At 37.3% G+C, this 24,105-nt stretch overlaps 2 protein-coding genes and 1 non-coding gene across 8 annotated transcripts in view; all 3 read right to left on the bottom strand.

Annotated features, from left to right (window-relative positions):
• The window catches only part of LOC122631613 (solute carrier organic anion transporter family member 5A1), a 32,443-nt gene extending 10,852 nt beyond the window's left edge, over positions 1–21,591 (bottom strand). For 3 of the 6 annotated variants that reach the window (XR_006327745.1, XR_006327744.1, XM_043817534.1), the window contains exons 1-2: positions 21,118–21,590; positions 1,538–1,864 (exon numbers count right to left, since the gene is read on the bottom strand). Coding sequence is in view for 4 of the 6 variants with exons in the window: in XM_043817534.1 (XP_043673469.1) it covers positions 1,538–1,758 (221 nt within the window). In the remaining 2 variants the exon portion in view is untranslated. Of the gene's footprint in view, positions 1–1,537; positions 1,865–9,654; positions 9,812–21,117 lie in introns of all 6 variants that reach the window. The other 3 variants (XM_043817535.1, XM_043817536.1, XM_043817537.1) reach the window with 3 other exon arrangements.
• A 304-nt stretch (positions 21,592–21,895) lies between these two features.
• Trnap-ugg lies at positions 21,896–21,967 on the bottom strand. Its single transcript has one exon. It is a non-coding gene; the product is annotated as a tRNA-Pro (tRNA).
• A 743-nt stretch (positions 21,968–22,710) lies between these two features.
• On the bottom strand, positions 22,711–24,105 carry LOC122631635 (peritrophin-1-like). Its single transcript, XM_043817573.1, has 2 exons — positions 23,953–24,105; positions 22,711–23,863 (listed from the first exon to the last, which is right to left on the bottom strand). Exons 1-2 carry the CDS (start codon positions 23,957–23,959, stop codon positions 23,157–23,159), a joined length of 714 nt encoding a protein of 237 aa, XP_043673508.1. The 5' UTR covers positions 23,960–24,105; the 3' UTR covers positions 22,711–23,156.

The following is a 24,105-nucleotide window of genomic DNA, read 5'->3' as shown; positions in this document are numbered from 1 at the left end:
AAAAAAGGGGGAAAAAAAGGAAAAGGAAAAAAGAAACAGGAACTTAAAAATTCACTAGACCTGTGTTGGTATCGATTGCATTGCGGAAAGAAAAGAAAGGTCGAATAGTCTACGACAGGACACCCTATCTCGTTGGAATAGACTTGTCTGGTGAGACTTTAACCGTGCTTCACATGGATGTCATGCAAGACTCCCTTCGACCAAAGGATCGTATTACCTGTGTTAGGGTAATAAGAATAGTCTAGTCTTCCTACAGCAACGAGAACTTTTTCTACGAGAAAATGCGTATCTAGTCGACGATTTTCTAAACTCGCTATGAGACGACATCGTCATGCGGTTTAGTTTTTTTTATTTCTTTTCTCTTAATTCTTTCTTAAGTATTGCAAGAACAAAAAGAAGGAAAAAAAAAGAGAAAAAAAAAAAAAAGAAAACGTGATCACATAATCGAATCGGAGGACGTAAGAGTTCGTGGCAAACGTTTTCTCGTATGACTTTAAAATACTCATTTCCTTCTTCTCAAAGTCGTTATGTAAATCATAGAAGAAATTCTAAGACGAATAGAACTCTAACCGGAATGGACGATGACCTAAAAAAGACATATGACCTAGGACGTATTCGGATGTCGGATTCGGATGCCCGACGAATATTAATCGAACGTAATTAAGCGCGGTGCCTTTCTTGTATTAGCTAGTAGCTTTAGAAACCAACGTCACGTGTAGGATGATCCCTATTTGCCGAGAGATAAATCGGTAAAAAAAAAAAAATTTTTTTTTTTTTTTCTTTTTATTTTTTACTTAATGTTGCTTTCATTGACGATTCATTGCGAGACACTCGCGACGAAACTATTAATTTACTTGAAATTTATATACATAAAAAAAAAAAGAAAAGAAAAGAAAAAAAGAAAAAAAGAGAAATAATAATAATTTAAAAGAAAGAAAAAAGAAAGAAGAAAGGACGAAAAAAGAGATCAATTACTCTTTGGCACGCACGATTTAACGACCGAAAAGCTTTACCGTTTATCGAACGGAGCAATTTCGTATGTCAACCTTTTCACGATTCGTTTATTCGTAGATTCGTTAAAGCGAAATGCTGCGACGTCGATCGATCGGATTAATGTTCGCACGGTCAAATCCGCGAAAAGATTGTGCGTTTATTCGTTCGCCCGATTAAAAATGGCCGAGCAATGAGGTATACAAAAAAAAAAATGGCCTTAGCAGTAGTAGTAGTAGTAGTAGTAATAGCAGTAGCAGTAGTAGTAATAGTAGATTTTTCCTGTGGTTTCGTTCTAGGCATTCGTTAGAGATCTCTCTCCAGATTATTCGAAATCACATGGGCACAACCCTTTGAGGGAGGGTGGAGGAGGGGAAAGGGCCCAACGGGTCATTCGCAAAGTTCTAGAAATCTACGTTCATAGTAATCTACGAGGATTTTCCCCTTTTTTATAATTTTTTTACTTTTTTTATTTCTTTAATCGCTTACGGATTAGAAATAAAGAATATATATGTGTGTGTGTGTGTGTGTGTATGTGTATAATCACCTCTTATGGCCAAAACCACCACCACTCTCATTCCTTTTGTGGCCACTCTCGGAACGCTTGTGGCCAAAGGCACTGGATATGCTTTCGGCCCGTTTGTGACCGCTTTCGGATCGTTTGTGACCGATGAAGCCACCTCCGGATTCGGTTCGCTTGTGAGCGAACATGCTCGAGCTCGAGCCGTTCCTCTTGTGTCCACTGGTGGATGCCATTTTTTGTATCATCTATCGCCACTTTCCCCGAGCACTTCCTATTCCTCTTCCCCCTATTCCTTTAAGTCGGTCCGACTATTACGAATTCAACTGCATAGTGCTCTGGTGCTTCTGACCTCTACAAAATAGAAAGAAAAAATTAATATCAATAACGATGATGATTATAATAATCATAATGATAATGAATTATATCCACGATGACGACGAATTATAACGAAAATGAAAAAATATATTTTTTCAGAAGAAATATTTCTAAAATCGATCATCGAACGCGATAAAAATTTGTGAATGGAATCGATCAATTTTACAATCCAAGTCCAATGAAAACGTACGTAAGCGTGTAAACGTGAAAGTCGGTTACCGGATTTCTCAGTGATTACGTCTCCGTGTTGCATGGCTTCATCGCCTAATGCGTGACATAATATTCGAAGCCTACGGTCATAGCTCTCTCTGTCTCTCTTTAGTCACTGTTATTGTTGATGATGATGATGATGATGATGATGATGAGGACGACGAGGATGTTGATGCCTCGTAGGCATCACGTTCATTTCGCGCGCGAAACTCTCTCGATTAACGCGTTTCCCTTATCTCCACAAATTTCCAACTAATCGAACTTAATAAATCCTCTCTTTAATTGATCGACAGAAAAATGGAAGTCTAATAACCGTGAAATATAGCTTCTCCCTCTGAGGATTACTTTGATATTTTTTCTTCTTCTTCTTCTTTCTCTATTTTTTTTTTTCTTCTTTTCTTTCCCTTTTCAAAAGGATTTCGAACTTATTACGTTGGACCGATAGAAATTCATACGAATTTTTTCATGATTATAAATCATCCTTTTTTTTTTTATCTGTTTAAGAAGCAAATAATATAGTAGTTTTGAACGATAAATCTTTTCGACTTTCGAAGACTCATCGTATTTAAAAGGATGATATTTTCTTCTTCAACCTGGTGTCATCATCCAGATGGATGCAACGAAACGTACTTGCATACATACATAACGGCCGAATCGTCTTACAGAAAGGTAAGACGTATATATATATATATATACACACATACAACTGGATCGACATCGCTTTGTCCAGCCATGCGATCAATTGACATCTCTCTGGATCCAACGGTTCAACGAACCTATCTCGGTAAGGTCAGGGCCGGTCGGTAAACGTAGGCCCTAGAAATTGTACGAGCAGTTTGCTTTCCTTATCTTTTTCAATGAGATAACTAGAGATAACGTGTTTACCCTGCACTATGCGTGTGAACGCGCGCGGGCGCGCATAATTCTGTGCACAGTTATCAAAATTTTGTAATCGATTGCGAATAATGAGATATCACGATTACGTTTCTCTTTCCTTTTTTATATATATATAAAAAACAACAATCATAATTCGACGAAACGTGACAAAAATCATCCTCATAAAAGCGATTCGAGAAGCGTAACGCAACGAAAGAGCAAAAGAGCGAATGATGAAGCGAATGAACGAGAGAGAAAGAGAGGGAAAAAAAAAGAGAGAGACGGATAAATACAATGAACTTTCTATTGAGAGCGATGAAAAATAAAAGTTAACGGCATAGTTCTTCGCACTTCCGTTCGCCATTTCCCTCCCCTCCTTCTTCTTTTCTTTATCATCGTTTAAATTATATTTACTCGCTTTTATCAACGAGATAAATGCAACATGTATATTATCTCCTTACTAGAATTTTCAATGGAAATGTATGGTAAACTAATAAATATCTTCAAGTAAATCTTTTCTTCGAGAGTAGAAACGAACGAACGAACGAACGAACGAACGAACGAGAGAACGAACGAGCTGTCAATTAATATCATTGCATTTTTCGATGAGAACGAAAAATGTAGCGAGTGTTTCGAATCGACTTGCGCAAACGTTCCTGTTATGTAAAATTCGTTCTCTATGCTCAAACACACAGGCACACAGAAACAATTTAAATACGCTAGTCCCTGCGAGTGTGAAACACGTCATGAAACGCAGTTCATTAATTAATTCGAGGCCAATTAAAGTTCCGAATTGGCGCAGACGATACCGACGACGATCTTCCGTCGTTAAAACTCGCGACTCACTAGTGGCTTATCCTTAGTCGTTTCTCTCACCAACGTTACATCGTTTCCAACGGTTCGATTATTTACGATCAATTATCTAAAAAGGTACGCGATTTCACGGATCCTATACATTCGAAAACCTTTACTTAATTAATTTCATCCAATCGCAAAGAGAATCCTTAATAGCTTCCACCATTGGTTATTAAATACAATGGAATGTTATTTGTTTTATCGAACGAGGAACCGGTTCAAGCGCAATTTTTTTTTTAACGTTATGTTCCGGTTCTATTATCGATCCCTAACGTCCTTGATTTTCTCTCGATGAAAAATTGAAGAAAGCAAGGCTGACGAGTATAGAGGCTAATATGTGTTAGATAGCGCGAGTACGTTAGAGAGAAAAAGAGAGAGAGAGAGAGAGAGAGAGGACGACGACGTGGTTCAAAGTCAGGGAGACTCCTTATATGACGATCTTGCTACGTATTTATGAGATACATCCTGTATTTATCGCAAAGACCTGTCGATCGATCCGCAATACGACGAGTTATTACGACGAAAGACTTTTTTCCCGAGTAAACACACGAGCACGGAAGTCGGTCATATCTTTACGTCGTCGATCGAATAGTAATAACGTATGTCAAACTCGATGAAATTAACATTTTTATATTTCTTACCTTTAAACCTATCGAAAGTTTGTCACATACAATCTTTTTCTCATTTCCATTTATCACTAATTAATTTCGATATGTGTAAATTAAAATAAAAAAATCTGAAGTGCGTCGATGAATTCGATATACGATAAACTCATATGAAATGACGTAACGCGTTAAGTTCCTTCTCTGTATATTAATGAGAAAGTATTACCTTATTGGAGCGAGTGAGAGAGAGAGAGAGAGAGAGAGAGAGGTTTAGTCGGTGAAAAATTTTGTAACGTTATTTGAAAACGTAATTCACAGATGATCATTATGTAACGCACATTTCATGCGAACGCGTGCCTAATTTTAATTAACTATACCTATACTTTCTCTTTTTGTAGTTGACGCGTCGATCGATAGCTCAATCTTTTTACGAAAATTTGTCAAAAGAAAGAAATGTCTGTTCACAATTAGACAATTTCGATAACATGTGATAACTTCGTTGGTCGGCGATAATAATAATTTTATTAATTATTATCGATTAAATCGATATTTTCGCGACTACTGAGAGAAAAGAGTATAAATCGAACATTTTTTCCTCATTGATCATACAAATATTTTCCATTATTATACGAGTATTTTTTCTTGATAAAGATTAAAAGAAGGAAACTCTACGATTTACATTATTAAATTTTGGTATCTATAAATTTGATTAATCCTGAAACATGAAATAACAAAACGTGTTAACATACGAAGATTCGTGTAATACATATCCGTCATTTCTTCGTTAAGTAAAGTTCACAAGATATTTCGACGAATAGTTTCTGGAATCTTAGAGGTGTAGGTATACGCGATACAACGAGGAGCGCTAAACTCTCAGCTTCCTCGGATTATTCCAGAAAATTCCGGCTGATCATCATCGTCGAAACGAGGACACCTATCTGAAATTATCCGGCGACTTCGAAACGCTAAGTCCAGCCGGAGGGTATCGAAGGGAAACTTTTTGGTAACGATACACCGATACGCTTGAAAAATCTTCGAATTGGGGCGATGGGAACTTTCTCGAAAAAATTCTTCGAGCACGGAGAAGGACAGACATACATAGGGAGAGAGAGAAAATGAAAATAAAAATAAAATTACAAATGACATTGACTACTTCGGAGAATCTTCGTAAGATATTTTCACTTTTATATTTATTTCGTATTTTCCTGAGTCATCAATCACTTTGAAAGAAACGATAGATACAATTAATCACTTCCATTCCATTTATTCTGCCAGAATTTTATTAATTAAATATCTTGCGAAATAAATACTCGATAAATATGAATATTTTCAGTCAGTATAAATAATTAAGTATCAATTGTTGCGTCTCGGTTGCGTCCGAATAATCTGGCTGCAGGATTACTGTTATAACTCCGTTATAAATACTAACGATATTATTTAACATATCGACGTAACGTTTAAAAATATCGAATCAAACGAATAGTAGCGATAATTAATTGGAATAATATTTTACGAACGGATTAAGACAGATTAAGATTAATCGATGTAATCTTTGCACTTTCTAATATCGAATGAAATATATCAAAGGAATAAGATACGAATGAGCGATAGCTTCCGATAATTATTACAACGTAAAAGTAAAACGAAATTGGGAGAGAGAGAGAGAGAGAGGGAGGGAGAGAAAGAGAGAGAAAAAATGAAAAAAGAAAAAAAAAGAGGGAAGATCGAACGAGGTCCCGGACGAAACGGAGTCTTGTCAGCGAGAGGGAAAGCACGTAGCAGAAGCCGTGAAATAAATTTCACCGTTTCGCGGGCTCGCGCGTTCGTCCGCTCGAGTATGTAATTCCGTCCTCGTAACGAGAGAAAAAGGACAGCGTTCCGGAAATAAGTACGAGCTCGTCGTGCACTCCGGTATCCTCGGCCGGTCGAGCCTGCTTTTGTCGTCGTCTCGTTCAAAGTAATTTAAGCATCGCCGATATTAATCCTCCTCTCTCGTATTCAGCCCGCGTTTACGCGCAAGGATCGTTTTTGCCTAACGAGACATCCCGTTATATTATTTCTTTTTTTTTTCCTTCTTCTTCTTTCTCGAAACTTTTCCGATGGTTTTTAGCGATTGTATTTATCTATTAATTTTTTTCTTCTTCCCATGATAACTTATCGAAACTTACTGGGAAAAAGAAATTTTCTATATGAAAAATAGAAAAAGAAAAAAAAAAAAAAAAAAAGAAGGAGAAGAAGAGAATTACGAACGACGACCACGTCGGACTCGTGACTTCCAATTAATTAACGTTCTTCGCGAGTAAACGAATCCTGGAAATCGGTAATTGAGTTAACTGTTGTCGCAGCATTTCTGTTTTTTTTTTTTCTTCTTTTTTTGGCGAGATAAATAAACTCCGTTTCACATTGGAAACGTTTTAAGAGAACGAAGAAGAGACGACGTTTCGAAAGTCGGCGCTAGTTTAATCGATCGTTCGGTGTTGTTAAGTAACGGAGAACAAGGCGTTATTAAACCGAAGAGTAATCTGCATGCCGTTCCTCTCTCTCTCTCTCTCTCTCTCTCTCTCTCTCTCTCTGTTGAGGTCAGATTTAACGGAGCTCGACTTTGTTCGGACAGCGTCGAGGCTAATTATGAATCGTTCTCGTGCATCTCGTTGTGGTCTAATAATCTCTTTGGATCTTTTAGAATTCAGACGTTCCTTAAACGTTTTTGCACCGAACTTAATAGTTCGGATCTAACGAACGTTTCCAAAGAAAAAGAAAGATAAAAACGTTTTCGAGATAATAGATAAATATCGTCGCGCGATCGAAACGAGATAACGATGGAGTACCGAACGAATGCGTTTGAAATGGAAGAAAATAGATCGGGGATTTGTTAATGCCGATCGAAAAGTTTGTAGGAGGGTAAGACAGGATGGAAAAGCGTCGGAAAGGAGAAGAGGGAGTAGGCGGATAGAACGGGAATCGGCGAGAAGTTGAAATATGGCGTTGCAGTGGGATTTCGTGCAGGCTGCGGCTTGCTCGTACGGTCGAAAGGGTTGACCTACTGCCCAACCCATCGTACGGAACTTGAAGACCTTCCAACACGCGAGGGATCATTCGATCTGCTCGGCAGGAGGGACGAAAGTATACCGATAGTTTAGAACAGAGAGGGAGAGGAGAAAGGAAAGAGAAATAGATGCATGCTTTGGCCTTAGGCTGTACCACCAAGCGAGCATTGGGATAGACTCTATTCGAGAATCGGACTCGGTGACCTCTGCGATGAGTTCGAAGCTTCCCGTTTGATCGATTACTTAAGTTTCTTCGACTTTAAAATACAAGCTGCTTGTCCTTCGTTAGCTAGAGTTAAAAGATACTGTGACGATCGGATAATAGTATATGTAAGCAGGTACGTATATATTTCTTTCTTTGTTTTTTTTTTTTCTTTTTTGTTATCGATCTCTTCGATCAGGATCTTCGCTGGTGAAAGGAATAAACGTAAAGGTGTCCTTTCGGATATGTTCGAAATCGATAGGAACGAATTCTTACTGAATAAAATCGCGTGCAATTGAATTCTATCGTCGTCGTTGTCGCGCGAGGACGAAATGTCAACCCGAACGACTTTCACGTTGTTATGCGGAATGCATCGAATAAAAAGGAGAAACTTGAACACGATCGACGTAGGAAGTTATATGGGTATATACAAATATAATAGAAAAATACCGTAAGACCTTCTCTCGGTACGGCACGAAGCTGTAGAACCGAGCGGAACATCGATTTAACTCGCATACACATCTATTCTACTTCCGTTCCATCGTGGGAAATGTTTCTACCTACGATTTTCCCTTAAAATAAAAGTTGATTATAACCAAACAAGCTGCCATCGTAGACGCACACGTATATAGGTGACGCATCAGATTTTCAAACTGTCGATGCTCGTTTCGAAGTTTCCGCATGCGGAATGAAAAAAGATCATTCGGCAATGACCCATATATCGACGATCCGACGCTTCCTCCGCAAATATTGTAGGAGCAAACGTAGCTGGATATATATATATATATATATATATATATATATATATATATATATGATGACCTCCATGAACGGAGAACGAGGTTCCATCTCTATTTACCTCGAAGTATCCTAACGATGTTCCTGACTTTATATTTTCTCTGCGAGGAATATCAATCGAAAGATGTGAAAAAATAATTAGAAAGATGTAAAAAGAGAAAAAGAAAGAAAGAAGAAGGAAAGAAGAAAAAAGAAAAAGAAAAGAGAAAAAAGTAATATAACGCGAACTCGAAATAAAAAAAAAAGAGAGAGAGAGAGAGAGAGAGAGAGAGAAAGACTCGAAGACGAATCGGTCGAATTTTAATAGGACGGCCTATAGATGCTCTTAGAGAAGGGGAAAAATAGCACTCGTGATTCGAACTACGTTTTGGCAATGATATAACGTCGGAATTTATTTGATAAGTATATCTATAGATACATACCTACGTACAATATCTATCCGTCTATATATACACAGGTATCTATGTACCTACGTACGAATCTTTTAGGTGCACTGCAGAAAAATATGATGCGACATTCTCTGCAAGTATCACCCATACATAGACATTTATAGACATCTACCTATACGTCCAGGTATATATATTTATTCAGGTAGGAAGTCGTGTAGTACGTTTGTCTTACGTGGCACGTTTGTGCCTAAATAAGTATAATTCCTAGGTCGTGGCGCGTATTGACTTTGCAATAACCTGCAACGACAACGAGCATGCGGTCGCATTGAATGCAGTTCGGAGTCACTAATAAACTAGAATGGTGTGGTATTTAAACTCGAACGTTTTCCCTCTCTCTCTCTCTCTCTCTGTTTCTTTTTCGTGCCAAATTACACCTCACATTGTATCGTATATAGATATATGTACTATCTTTAATGAAGAACTTTAAAGTGTACGACGATATATAGAGGTATACTTTACCGTGAGATTATTAGTTAATATTTCTATAAGAACTAGCGAACGCACGTGTTACAAAATACATATTCGTTCTTGTCGTCACTTCCGCTTTCCCACGGGCTAAGTTAAAATTTTTGCGAGCGGAGTAAAGCGTGGAAGGAAGGAAGGAGTCGTTCTCCTTACTTCAAAGCCGACGTTAACTCGAGGACAATGCAATGCCAACGGTACTACCGTCGAGTCTCTTTAATTACAACGGTACTTACGTTTGTATAAGTACGTGAGTACCTACTTACGTAGCCTCCTTCATTGTTTAACTAACACAATGTGCCGCGATTCACGCGGACAATACGGCGATATCGGTAGGAGCCGCTCGAGTAATTTCTCTTACTCGAGAGGTAAGTGCCCTTGTGCGTTACAATCGCAAATGCATCTTTACTCGTGCGTTTCTAATAAAAGAAAAAGAAATAAAGAAAAGAAAAGAAAAAAACTTGTTTACATCACGAATGTATGTACGTATGCATTTTCGAGATTTTCAAATAAAATATTTGTATAAAACGCGACGACCGTATTTCGACAATCGATTCATATTTAATAAAAAAAGAAAAAAGAAAAAAGAAAAAAAAGAAGCTTAAACGCCTGGTAACGTATCACGTATACGTATTACGTGTACGAGGACGACCATGAATCCGGGTGATTATTATCATAAATCTATGATGGTTCCGTGTAAACGCACGACGTATGCTTAGCATGTGGCTATTGTCGCTCTAAAGTGAATGGTGAATAGTGCCGTCCACGATTGCGAGAGGTATCATTTTTATTGCGGTCTACTATGTTAAAACTCTCGTACGTGTGCACACAAATACATACATACACATATAATACTATGTGCACACAACGGAGAGATAGAGAGAGACCTATAGATTGTCACGTTTTATTACAATCGAAACGCATGCTCTATCTCTCCGTGAAGTGGCTCGTCTAAACGAACCGACTCACTGACTCATTGCGAGAAAAAGGAGAGAGGGAGAGATACATGAAAGGCGAACCTCTCGAATAAAACTTCGCCCGACGCAATTCTAAATCCAGATCGCCCTCCTGGAAACACATCCGTAAAAGTCTCGCGTAAAGTATGCGCTTTGCCTGGGCATCTTCTCTTTTCTTTTCTTTTCTTTTCTTTTCTTTTCTTTTTTTTTTCGTCTCTTTTCACAAACGTCAAAAAAAGAGAAGAAAAAAGAAAAACAGCAGAAAAGAAAGAAAGAAAAAAGAAATGGAAATTAGCCGGTACGTCGAACGCACGCTCGTATTGTTCTTTAATCGAATTAGTTGCAAAATGTTGACTCACCTGGCGATGAAAAAATAATGTTAGAAATGACGAGATTCGATGTTGCACCAGTTTCGAGGATTTACAGTGAAAATATTTGACTTTTCAAAGTTAAATCAACGCGAGTGCGCTTCGAAAAGCTCGAATCAGTGAAAACACGTATCTCCTCCTTGGCTCGCTTTTAAAGCGGTTTTAAGCGGATTAAGATCGTTTCGGCTAAGCGGACGTTGCTTGTCAAGTTACTCGATTAATAGCCGGCTATGTTAATCCCAAACGGTTCGATGCTTTACCGACATCGGTATTAACGTTGATATTTTGTAAAAACTTTCACGAAGGACTGTCGTCTCTCTCCTGTCTACTTGGCTAGTGAAATTTTTCATCAAACCTTACGAAGGGAGAACCCTTTTTAATGGAACGTCACTCGAAAACTGTGCACTTTAGAAAACTGTCAGGATTCATTTCCGACGGCGTACTCAAGCCCGTTAATTTATCAGACGAAATCAAATGAATTTGTCAGTTTCCTGATAACGTCTACGGTCTATTGAGCAAACTAAACGTTTGGTTGATCGTTGATGTCATGACGACCATAACCGATGTTTCTCGTCTTCGAAATTGCGGAAGAAAACTCCGGATTAACGTTATCAACCCTGAAACGCTGATCGGTATTTAATGTGTCTCGGATCAAAGAAAAAGTTTCAAGGAAATCTCTCATTACCAATGAAAGTAGAAGTTTCAACTCGTAGGGACACGAATTCTTCGTCGCATATTCGACCGATATACACTTTACGTGCGCTCACTATTAAAGATTTTCAATGCCTTTGGATATCTTCCAAGGAGTCGTGTAGAAATGTTCTTACAATGCTAATTCTCGATCCTCCCGATGTTGATTCGCGGTGCCAGGCAAAACTATCCACACCGTTTCGTTACCCTTCTTCTCCTCTCTCCCCTAACCGTTTAATATTTTATACCATTTACGGATTATATTTCATCTTTATCGCGTGCTCTTACTCGAGTTCGATTATCTTATCGTCGTATATGCAATACGATCCTTTCTCGACTCGAGAAAGGTGAAGCAACGTTACTCTTAGGAAAATAGCAGAAATCTCAAAGCCAAGCGTGCCCGACGGCCGGATGAAAAAGCGTTCCTAACAAAAAATCACTTGACCTTTCTCCAAATGAAATCATTCTGGGACTTTCGTTTTAATCGCCTACTCTCGCGTATCCTTTCGTGAGAAAGAGAGAGAGAGAGAGAGAGAGAGAGAGAGAGAGAGAGAGAGAAATCAAAATGAATATAGATCTCGAACGATTCTAATTTAATATATCACTGTCATTCCGTTAAAAGAAAGCTAAACAAATTGTACGTTTTTCGAACTATTTCATAATCCACTTATCTCGGTAGTACAGTTTTCTCTACTGCAAATTGATATCATATCTATGATGGAATTTCTTTTTTTTTTTTTTATGAATAAAAATATTCGACATAACGAATCGATATATAGAAGAATATTTTTCACGTCGCTGTTGCCTGCAGGCAAATACGTTATAAAGAAAATTTTACTCGTTTATCCACGTACCTACCTAAGTACGTATCTATAATACGTATCTACGTATGTACATGAATTTTTTTATCGTGAAGAAAAAAGAAAAAAGATAACAAAAAAAAAAGAAAGAAAAAACAGAAAAAAAAGGAAAACAAGAAAAAATAGTCTATTCGTCAAGAAAATAGTCTCCTTTATGAAAGACCAGACCCACGCACGTTTTTTGCGTGGACGAGGACGACCAAAGACAACGAGTGAGAGGTATAGAGTTTAGGCCTCGTACAAGGAATCGTCTCGTTATTGAAATCACGTGGGAGACCCTTCTACGCATTCTCCCACCTTCGTTCCTCTTCCTGACGAAACTACGGACGTCGAACGAATTATTTTTAAAAGCGAAGGACGCCAACGCTGAGCCGCACTCCGAATTTTTTCTCAAAAGATTCGATGACACTTTAACTACGAACGTAGTACCCACTTAATATTTTCAAATACGAGTTTTCGAATACGATCTCTTCTTCGATAAGTTTCCCTTTATTTTTCTCGTTAAATCAACGTTTAAGAACGCTCGAACGTTAAGAACTTCAATCGCGATCGGATATAATGTCTGATTAATTTAAAAATAGAAACTCGAGTATACTCGGGAAATGAAAATGACAGCGTTTACAAATTGGTCTTACACGAATGCTGTAAGAATCAGATAGGAATATCTTGACCTTGAACTAGCAAGGAAATATTACGTAAGATTTACGAAAAAGAAAAATCGAAGTGGCCAGTCCGTGAAATTTCTCCGGTGTCGATTCGATAATCGATCGACCTTAGCCTCGTTCCCCATCGTGGAATGGGGAAATCGACGATTATGGAACACTTGTACTTTCTCCAAGTATGCGCCAGATTCACTTTTGTATGTATACGTTCGTCTCTCTCTCTCTCTCTTTCTCTGTATGTGTGTATGCATGTATGATGTATGTATGTATGTATGTATGTATGTATGTATGTATGTATGTATGTATGTATGTATGTATGTATGTATGTATGTAGGTACGTACGTACATGTATAATGTGTGCGCGCGCGCATATCCGTAATGCATAAGAACGCACGATTAGAGAGGTTCGAAGTTTGAAATTGTTGAAAAAAAAGAGAAACGTTAGATCATACTTCATCAAACGTTTTGTAACGAGACAACGATCTTACACGTACAATTAACGTAATTACAAGAAGATAGCAATTGAAAGAAAGTAACGATCGAAAAAGTGGGAGGAAAAAAAGAAGAAAAAAAAGGAAAAAAGAAAAAAGAAACAATAAATAAAGAAATCGTTCGATCTCTTATAGTTTCCATTAATTTTATGATCGAGCACGAAACCATTCCAAGAGTGACAAGACCTAGTTGAGATTATCTCGAGGACTAATCATAAGTAATTAAAGAAAAGGAGGTTAAGATATTAAAGCTCTTTGTACATTGCTACGCCTCTCATATAACGATCTCTCATGTGCTGTGTAATATCTACGTGCGTTATCGCTCTTAGTGGGCGATTATTAGAAAACGGAAACAAGGAGAGAAGAATAGAGAGAAAGGAAAGGAAGAAAAAAAATTAAAAAAAAAAAAAAAGAAAAAGAAAAAAAAAGAAAGAGAAAATGATAAAGCAAAAAAATGTCGTGTCACAACAACGGACCAACATCGGAGCGATATCGAGCGTTGTATCCTCTTCTTTTCGAACGACTTCATTTTCAAATAAATAATCGAAAAACAAACGGATATCGTATTCGTTTGAACGATGTTCGATAAAAACCGATGTTGTTTTTTTATCCCACGCGTTAAGAGACAATGATATCGTTTCATCCTTCAAAAGTAATAACGTATAAGGATTTTTGTCTATCCGTGGAAGACTCTGGCAGTAAATTATATGAACGTTTTCTTACACGCTGCATGAATAATTTATTTTCACTTTTATGTTCCTGAATACCAGAGAGTACGCTTATACTCTCTCTTTCTCTCTTTTTCTTTTTCTTTTCTTTCTCTCTCTCTTTCTCTTGCTCACAATTAGAAAATTATTTTCTACGCGATCGAGGAACGAATCGTGGCAATTTTTATTTACCATAGAACGAACCAACTATATTCGTTTTATTTTACATTTACGCAATTCCAACGTACGGACTAGTATGGAATTAATTCGAACAACAACGAACGATGCAACCTTTCCGATCGTATTAATAATGATGTTTAATCAAACAGTAATCTTCCGACGCGGTGCTTGTTACGCGAGATAGATTCGTTCGCGTTATCGATCTCTTTTATTACATGCCCTTTGAAGGTATATCGTTTGTAACTTAGTGAAAGAGTACCAGAGTTCGTTGATCTTTGCTTTTACAAATCATTGAGCACGAGAAACGAGATCTCGTACGTGTGTATAGGTATCTCTACTCGTACGTATATAGAAACATAAAAACTATATTTTAATATCTTCTAGAGAGTCTATTCTACGAAAATACTACGAATATATATATATATATATATATATATATATATATATATATATTTATGGAAGAAAAATAAATGTGTAACGAGTTGCGATAAAGATATACTTTTTCGAATCGACCGATCTCAAATTACGATGTTACTCGAAAATTATGATCGACATGAAATTGGAAAGTCGTTTGCGATCGATACGGTTTCCGACGTTCGATGAATATAGTATTAAAGGGTAAGAAAGCATAAGTTGTCCGCGATCGAGCGAAAAATTGGTCGTTCTCCAATAAGCAAACGCACTCGTCGTCGAGTCTTTCTTACGTTTCAATCGGTCCTTGATCGCTTCCTGCGTCGAGTTGGAGAATCGATTGTTCTATACACGAGACGAACGTCAATGAACGAACGAGGGCTGTGATAGATTACCTATACGTCTAAAAAAAGGAATACAAAAATGGAATGGCGATCAACGTCAGCGACCAGGTTTGATCGTTACCTTTCAATGATTTTAAACTTTGTCTATTTTTAAAACAAATATATATATACAATATTTCTCAAATATATATATATATATATATATCAGATATATACTATAGATATATACAATATTTCTCGAATATACGAAGATAAATTGTTCTGACCAGTTGCAGATCATGATTAATATCTAGAAAGAAAGAAAAGAAAAGTAGAAGATAACAAAAGAAACAACACCAACAAGATAAATAAAAAATACAAAAATAGAAAAATAAAAAAAAATAAAAAGAAACATAGATTTACCATGTCGTACGTTAATATTTAACAATCCCAAAAGATTCCATTTTATAAATGCAGGCAATTAAAGGTCAGAAAAGCATGGCGAAGGTATGCTAATGGAGGTGAACACGTATAATGCACGGCAGGATGCATAAGGTATGCTCCTAGCAGCAGGTTCGCCTGCCTCTGGCGAGTATGAAAGGGAAGACCGGCTTAAGATTTCCTTAAAACCGGTTTCCAATTTCTACACAGGATCAGGAACGGCGTATGAACGACCGAGCGAGCGAACGAACGAACGAACGAACGTACGAACGAACGAACGAACGAGCAGGATCTCAAGAATCAAGAGAGCAATGAGAAAATAGATCGAACGGCTCTCCTAAGCCAGTTCGATAACTTCGTAAGAGAGAGAGAGAGAGAGATTTTACGAGCTTAGATATCGCACGTTCTTCAAAGAATACGACTCTCGTTTAACGAGCCGTCGTTTCGTTTAATCGCCGGTAAATTACACAAGCGAATTTTGCGATAGGAAAACGTAATTCGTACTTTTGATTTAGCTTTTTGTAATCTTTATTATTATTATTATTATTATTATTATTATTATTATTTTTATTTATATTTTTTCTCCATTCGAATAAGTAGATAATAACCAATTATAGAACACAACGAGATCGAAGTGAGGTGCGAGATGGCTTGTTTACCGTAGAGAAAGTTAAATAAGAGAAAGAAAAAAATATACAAAAGGGAGTAAGAGAGAAAGACAATAGGTCGATCTTTCGATGGAAAGGACGAGACACACGCGTGCGTACACAACATATATACACATATACATGCATACGTATAAGCTTGTATCGAAAAACGTTAGCTCGAGAGCAATTCGTTCTACGTTCTATCGACAGGCGACGTTCTATTAGAACAGCGACGGCACTAGGTAACAGGTACAACGTCTGCCGGATCGATGGATGAAAAGGAGGTTTACGAGTACATCCTGAGACGATTGAAAAAAGTAACGAGAGATACGATCGAAAATTTCGCAATTTAAAGATAATTAAATATTAATTGGTGCTCTTTGATCATCGCGAAAGTAAAGAAATCTATAAAAATAAAATAATTTACAAGTATTACGTATAAGGCGTAAGATATTCTCGTAGTTTTTATTATTAGCGACAATTTCATAACAGAGACTGGATGGAGAGGGAATATGTGTTTGTGTGTGTGTGTGGGTGTATACGCACACATTCGTTCTCAACGAATTAATTCTCTCTTTCTCGCTCTCTCTTAATCCTTGAAAATAACTCGTTCTACGAGATAATTAAAAAAAAAATATATATATATATGTATAATTATCAAACGATAAGATTATTATTATTATTAGCAAAGTGTACGTCGACTATTTGTTGACTCGAATAAGAAGAACTTTGTACGATAAGAAAATGTGTCTGGACGAAGGAAATAGATTGAAATAAAATAATTTTAATTAGTTAAAAGGCGACGTTCGGTACTACAGATTTCATTCGTCAAAATAATCGAAATTTGATAATTTCGTAAAGGAAAAAATCGATCGATATTTTCGTTCGGTGTTATACTTTATAAAGACGATACATCAGATTCGGAAGGCCGAAAGGTCGATTCATTTTCAAGCTGCCACTATTTCGTTTCGTACGCTCTATTCCGTTACTGTCTAGCAAAAAAGAAAAAAAAAAAAAAAGATAGAGAAAGAGAGAGAGAAAAAAAAGAAAGATAGTTAAACCATGGATGAGAAGCTTAGACATGAGATAGCTACGACGATAAATCTTACCTACGAGAAAGCCTTATAAAGAACGAAATTCAAAAAAAAAAAAAAAAGAAGAGAAAAAACAAGAAAGAAGAAAAAAGGAGAGACGATCCGTTCGAAACCAATATGGTTCACTAGTTTCACGTGGTAACGAATAATCGAGCCTTGCTAATTAAGTCGTAAACGTATCTACGATTTTCTCGCGTCGTTAATTAAAACTAACACTACGACTTTGTGTTTACACATATATATATATATAATACGTGTGTATACGTATATACGCATCGTAGAGACTTTAACGTCAAAGTTGTACCCCTTTACTCTCTCTCTGTCTTCTTCTCTTTCATCACTGTATCGTCGTCGTCATCTTTTTCGTCCAGCATTTTCTTTTTTTCTTTGTCATAGTTTTTAATAGAAATAGTCCTTTTACGAGTTTCAAAAGTCGAATAGAGACGAGATCTTTCCGCTCGCACGGACGAAGACGCAACAAAGAAAGAAAAGAAAAAAAAAAAAAAAGGAAAAAGAAAGACAAATAACTCGCTGAAATTAAGACGTGAGAAATAAACATAGAGAAATAAGAAGATACGCGATTAGCTCGAACTTCCTTCTTTTTTTTTTTTTCGTCTAATCTTCTCTTATATAATCAAAAAATCATTCGTTTACATCATATATCCTGATAAATAAAATAAACCTTCCGAGATTTCCATTTCTCCCTTTGATTAATTAGAATTCGATGGATAAGTAAGTAAGTACACGTGTGTTAATTTTAAAGATTGAATACAAAATGAAGTAGAAAGAAGATCGATCGAGATCTGGTCGAACGTTAGTAAATCGATAAATGGACTAGGGCGTCGTTAATCGACGAGGAACTTAAGAGAACAAAGTTTATTGGAACGTATATACGTATATATCTACGTAAATGTGTAGCACATGTATACGCACGTATAATCGGTAACGTTCCTTCGTTCGTTCGTTCGTTCGTTCGTTCAACATCGAAAATACGAACGCAAGTGACAGAATAATAGATTCCAGAACAGAAGCTCGCTCTTATTATAATCTGTTATCGAACAAAGGCCGTGCCATATGCAATACGATTTCTGTTGCGAGGAAAAAGCCATTATGGGAACGAGCTTTCGTATTTATTATTACATATATACATATGTACGCGTTTGTACGACTCGTAAAAATGGTTATTAACGAGGATTTATTAAAGCGACTTTAACTTTAAAAGAAAATCGTCGATCGCGATTTAAAAGGTCCCGTTCGTTTCGAGGACCTTGGCCGAGACAACACGCGTGTCCTCCTCCTCTCCCTCTTCCCCCTCCACCACCCCAACAACCTCCTCGTCGCGACATTCGCACCTAACGGTATCCTTTTATCCGGATTTTCGGTGAGATTTGGGTCACGACGCAAAGAAATATCTCTAAGAAACTTTGTATATTTTAGTTAATAGACAACGACGACGACGACGACGACGACGACGACGATGTAAGCTACGATGTAAGATCCAAAAGACGACCATGACGACTTCCTTTTTCTTTCTTTTTCTTTTCTTATTGCTTCTTCTCTTTTTATCTATTTACCACGACGATCTCGACGACTTCCAAGAATTCTTACCTCGCGATGAGAACAAAGGGTAACGGAGAGTCCGCTGGACAATCGTGATATCGACTTCTTTCTTCTCTTAAACGTGATAACAAGTAGTAGTAACAGTAGTAGTAGTAGTAGTAGTAGTAGTAGTAATAGAAGAAGGAAAAGGAGAAAAGTAGTAATAAAGAAAAAGAAGAATGATAGTCTCGATCGTCTCAACTAATAAGTATGATCGATCGAAACGTTTATCGAAGAAATTTCAATTAATCTAACAAACATTTTAATCATTATTTATCGCTATTAATAAGAAAATAGCTCGATCGATCGAGTCACTTGTTTCTTTTTTTCTTTGAAAACCGACGATTGATAAAACTGTTGCTCGATAGTTAGTTGCATCGATTGCTTATATATATATATATATATACATATTTTTTTTTCTTTTTAAATACGTCGGAAAGATGACTTTTGTAGAATGACTTCGTTTCTTTTTTCTTTTCTTTTCGTAATTGTTCCTTCGTCGGTTCAGAAGTATAGTTACTGAACGAGCTCGAACATACACACGATCTCGAGGCTTCCCCTTGAAAGGCGAACTGCGAAAGGCGAACTACGCAAGGCGAGGAGAGACGAGGTAAAGTGAGGTTAGGTGAGGTGAGGTGAGGCGAAGTGAGGCGAAGTGATAAAGATCTTGTTCGTTCGTACGTTCGTACGTATATTTGTTCGTACGTACGTACGTACGTACGTACGTTCGTTCGTTCGTTCGTTCGTTCGTTCGTTGGTACGTATATACGTACATTCGTACGTTCATTCGGATCGGCTAAGTTATCGCAGTTTACCGTGCTACGTCGTATTGGCGAAGGTTAGACGCGGAAAACGGAGAGCGGAGAGGCCGCACGCGGTTGCTTTTCGACCTAGTTCGAAAGATGTCTTCTAGTCTCTAGTATATCGAATTAGGATACCTTCTCTCGACACACGATGAAAGATATACGTCTATATATATATATATATATATATATGTGTGTGTGTGTGTATACGTATTTCTTCTCACATAGATAAATTATTCGATGGAACGTAAACATATTATGTTTTTCTAAGAAGAGAAGAGAGGAGAATGTTATTGTCAACGTAAACAAATACATACACCATTGAAAATGCTTTACCGTGTTAACAATTGCTCGTGTTTATATATATATATATACATAAATATACATACATACATGTTTGTAATGATTCAATGATATTTCGACGAAACACACTTTTTATCGATATTAATTTGAATATTCCGCTCGCAATGGCCGATAACGCGATACGTATTTCTCGTCGATCAGCTGTCCTCTTGGATTCGATCGAAAGCAATGTATGAATGTGGAATAATAAAGAAAATACGAAACTTGATAAAACGAGTAGAGAAAAATAATAAAGAGAGAAAGACAACAGACAGACAGAGAGACAGAGAGAGAGAGAGAGAGAAATTTCTCCGAATCGAGAGACGATGATACGCCGATATTTTGTTCGTACCGTTGACCTCGTCCTATCTCTCTCTCTCTCTCTCTCTCTCTCTCTCTCTCTCTCTATCTCACTCTTTCTATCGTTCCTTCTTTATCCAACGAAACCAAGGCAAAACGTTCGCTTTTCTTTGATTTCCCTTATATGTATATCACCGATTCTTACTTTCGTTCGACGAATTTTTCTTTTATCTAAAGTACGCAAGTTGCATCCAACTTTTGGTAAATAAAAACGAGAGTGGGTGGATGCATGGATTGAGATATATATATGTATATATACAGAGAGAGGAATATAGAGCATTATAAAGCAGTATATATCGCAGACTAATACGATTTCGACATTGTAAATCTCTCTCTTTCTTTCTCTCTGTCTCTGTCACTGTCTCTCTTTCCGTCGCTTTGTTGAGTGCTTCGAGTGGATAACACGAATGGAATTTTTTGACATCGTCGCGTGCAAATTAGTGTGTAAAAATTCCATAAGTTTGCTATGTACAGAAAATGTGTATACGAGGCTGTCTTTCTTTCTCTTTCTCTTTCTCTGTACGGTAAGAAAGAAAGAGAGAGAAGTTTGCGTGTATGCGTGTGTATGTGAGAGAGAGAGAGAGAGGAAGAGAAAGAGAGTGGAGAAAGAGAGAGGCCACGAATCGAGAAACACAATGGATCTTTTATGAAACAATCTCTCATATAGTCCGCGCGTTTCCAGAACGGCAAACAAATACTCGCGTATATCCATATTATGTGTATATATATATATATATACATATATACATATACATATAGAACTAATATCAAAACGAAAAAATTGTATTCACCTTAGGGACGCTAGAAGCAGCCAGTTCCTCGACTCCTTTGTATCCCAGGGACGAAGAACGAACCTCCCCTCGTGGCGACACCGAGACGAACGTACGAGCTTCATACACATTTAAGCTCACACAAAAACGTATCACTATCACTGCCTCCTCGGATCCGGCACACGTCGTCTTCCTTTCCTACTTAACACCCAGTTAACCTCTAACGAAAGCTCTCTTCGAATCCGACTCTTCCACCGATCTCTGTGTGAACTTTGCGGATCGGTCGGAAACACACACGCGAAATCACGTCGAGAGCGTTCGACCGTCAGCTGCCTCGGAGATCATAGACCAGCTGTGTTTTTGCTCGACCATTTGGAAGCCGTACATGCGCACTGCGACGCGACCGCCATCTTTCTTATTGCGCGAAGGAGAGTGCTCGACGCGGCAAATTCAACGAGTTTTAAGCGACGATCTTCCATTACGAAGTTCCTACCGAATTACTTATCTCACTTTCTCGAAAGTCTCTCGAATTTTTATTCGCTTCATTCGTTTAATTCGATTAAAGAGATTTTGTTAGAGAAGGAGAGGGAGAGAGAGAGAGAGAGAAAAGGATAAAGTTCTTGATCGTTATATCGAAGTGACTTTTAACACGGAATGTAAAAGTGACGATAATAAATTACTGCAACGTCTCGTTTATTATTAGCATAGTTAATAATAAACCGAGCACGTGTCAATGGGCATTAATAATTTATCCAAAGAAAAAAGAAGAAATGATGTAGGCGAAGTGAAAAAAATAATCGGGCCCCTCCGGGATTTGAACCCGGGACCTCCTGCACCCAAAGCAGGAATCATACCCCTAGACCAAGAGGCCTCGTTATATGTGTCTAACGATATTCGGTATAATAAGATTTATGAAAGTTTATCGATAAATATATTTCGTACAATATCCAATATCTCGTACCGTTTTAACGTGAATTTTTTCTTTCTTTCTTTCATGATTTTTAACGCCACGTGGAACGTGCAATCTATACGATAATAATAATTCCTATACAAGCGAAACGATCGTTGGAACGTTATTGCATTATCTCTCTATAACTTTTGTAAATATTATAAATAACGACAAAGAGGATATCACTAATGTCCGCGTTGATGTTAAGCTGCAACTTACAACGTATAGAGGATGCGCCGATTCGACGAATAATTTATATAATCAACGAATCACCAAGCAGGATATTCGAACATTAAACAAATTATGACTCTTTTCTATAACCAGATAAATATCTGAAATAACGTGCGCCATCTTTAAAGTTAAATTCCACTTTTCGTTCGTACGCTCGGTAATAATTGTACGTCCAAGAATTATATAGTCGAATCCAAATTGTTATCGTCCTTGTAAATCTTGTCATGTAATAATAAAGACATTCGTGCGGTATTTAAACGATACCTGCGATGATTAGAATGATATTTACAAATTGAAAAAAAAAAAAATAAAAAACAAAAAAAGAATGACGCTAATCTCTGTTTCCTCCAATGTTTATCGATAATTCGATGTTTCTTTCTTACAACAACGTAGATAGCAATAAAAAAAGTCAGATGTTAGATACGATAAAATCATTAATGTTACAAATCTTTTATTGATATGGTTCTGCAGAAAAATAAAAAGTGTGATACTTGTTATCGCGTGATACTTTAGTCGTGCTTAAGTAATGACAGATGTCGCTAAATGACGATACGAGAAGCAACTGTTTTATCGACTTGTATCATCGGTAAAAAATAATCTTGTCGTTGCAATATAAAAGCGTGCTTTTGATCTAACGATAAAATTGACATTATCGAATTTATATTTATATCTTCCCCCCTTTTTATTAATTTCGTTATCCGAATCAATCGATACTTATGCTAAACTTTTTGTCGACATCGTCGATACGATGTTTATTTGCTGATATTGTTATTTATATTTTTGATTAATACAACTTTCTCTTATGTTTTCATAATAAGAACGTAAGTAATTAAAAACATTACTATACTATGCTCTACATGTTCTTAGTCACTTAAACGAATTAATAATACCATTGCAAAGTTTTGTCTTTGATGCAACTCGTTTTGACAGCTTTGTCGCATTTTTTTGCTAGGTCGTTCCAATGAAGACCGTTGGGACATCTTCGAAGAACGAGGTCGCCGTTTTTGCAGAGATAATATTTTTCGCAAGAGCACTCATGAGGTTGACCGACACCTTCCTCGGAGCAAGTCGGTTGAGATGGGGTAGGTACAGGTGTTGGTTCGGTCGGAGGGGTAGGTTTAGATGGTTCAGTAGGTTTAGTAGGTTTGGTAGGTTCGGTCGGAGGAGTAGGTTTAGTAGGTTTGGTAGGTTTGGTCGGAGGGGTAGGTTTAGTAGGTTTGGTCGGAGGGGTAGGTTTAGTAGGTTTGGTAGGTTCGGTCGGAGGGGTAGGTTTAGTAGGTACAGATGGGGTAGGATTTTTCGTCGAGGATGTACAACCAGCATTCTCTGGGTAGTCACAAACTTGTAATTTAGGATTGAAGTGCAGTCTGTCTCCTTTCTCGTTCATCTCTGGACAGATCATCTCGACCTTCTGGCCATGATTACATTTGTAGAATTTAGTACAATCCGTCTCGTGCGGCAAGTGGACAGTGCGGTTGGGAGAATCTTTTATGGGACATTCCGTTGGTATTGGTGTTATCACCGTGTCATGAGCCGTAATAATGGTCAATGCAGCCACCATGACCGTAATTACCACGTACCATCCTCCTAATATTGAAAGTTCAGTTCAAAGACAATGTAAACAATTTTCCAAAATAACGATCGATTTGAACAATTTTGATCGAAATATATTTTACCTTTCATCGTGAGGTACCTGATTGCTTGACCCTTTTCTCGCGAGTATTTGCTTCTCCAATACGATTCCTTTAACTGACGATATCAAGGAACAAAGCCTACTTTTATAAGCGTACAAATCCTTATCGTATTTCACCATGTACATTTTATACTCT

This window comes from Vespula pensylvanica, chromosome 9 (genome assembly GCF_014466175.1).
Source record: "Vespula pensylvanica isolate Volc-1 chromosome 9, ASM1446617v1, whole genome shotgun sequence".
Lineage (NCBI taxonomy): Eukaryota > Metazoa > Arthropoda > Insecta > Hymenoptera > Vespidae > Vespula > Vespula pensylvanica.
Note: the sequence above shows the minus strand (reverse complement) of the source record. Positions and strands in the feature narration are given on the sequence as shown.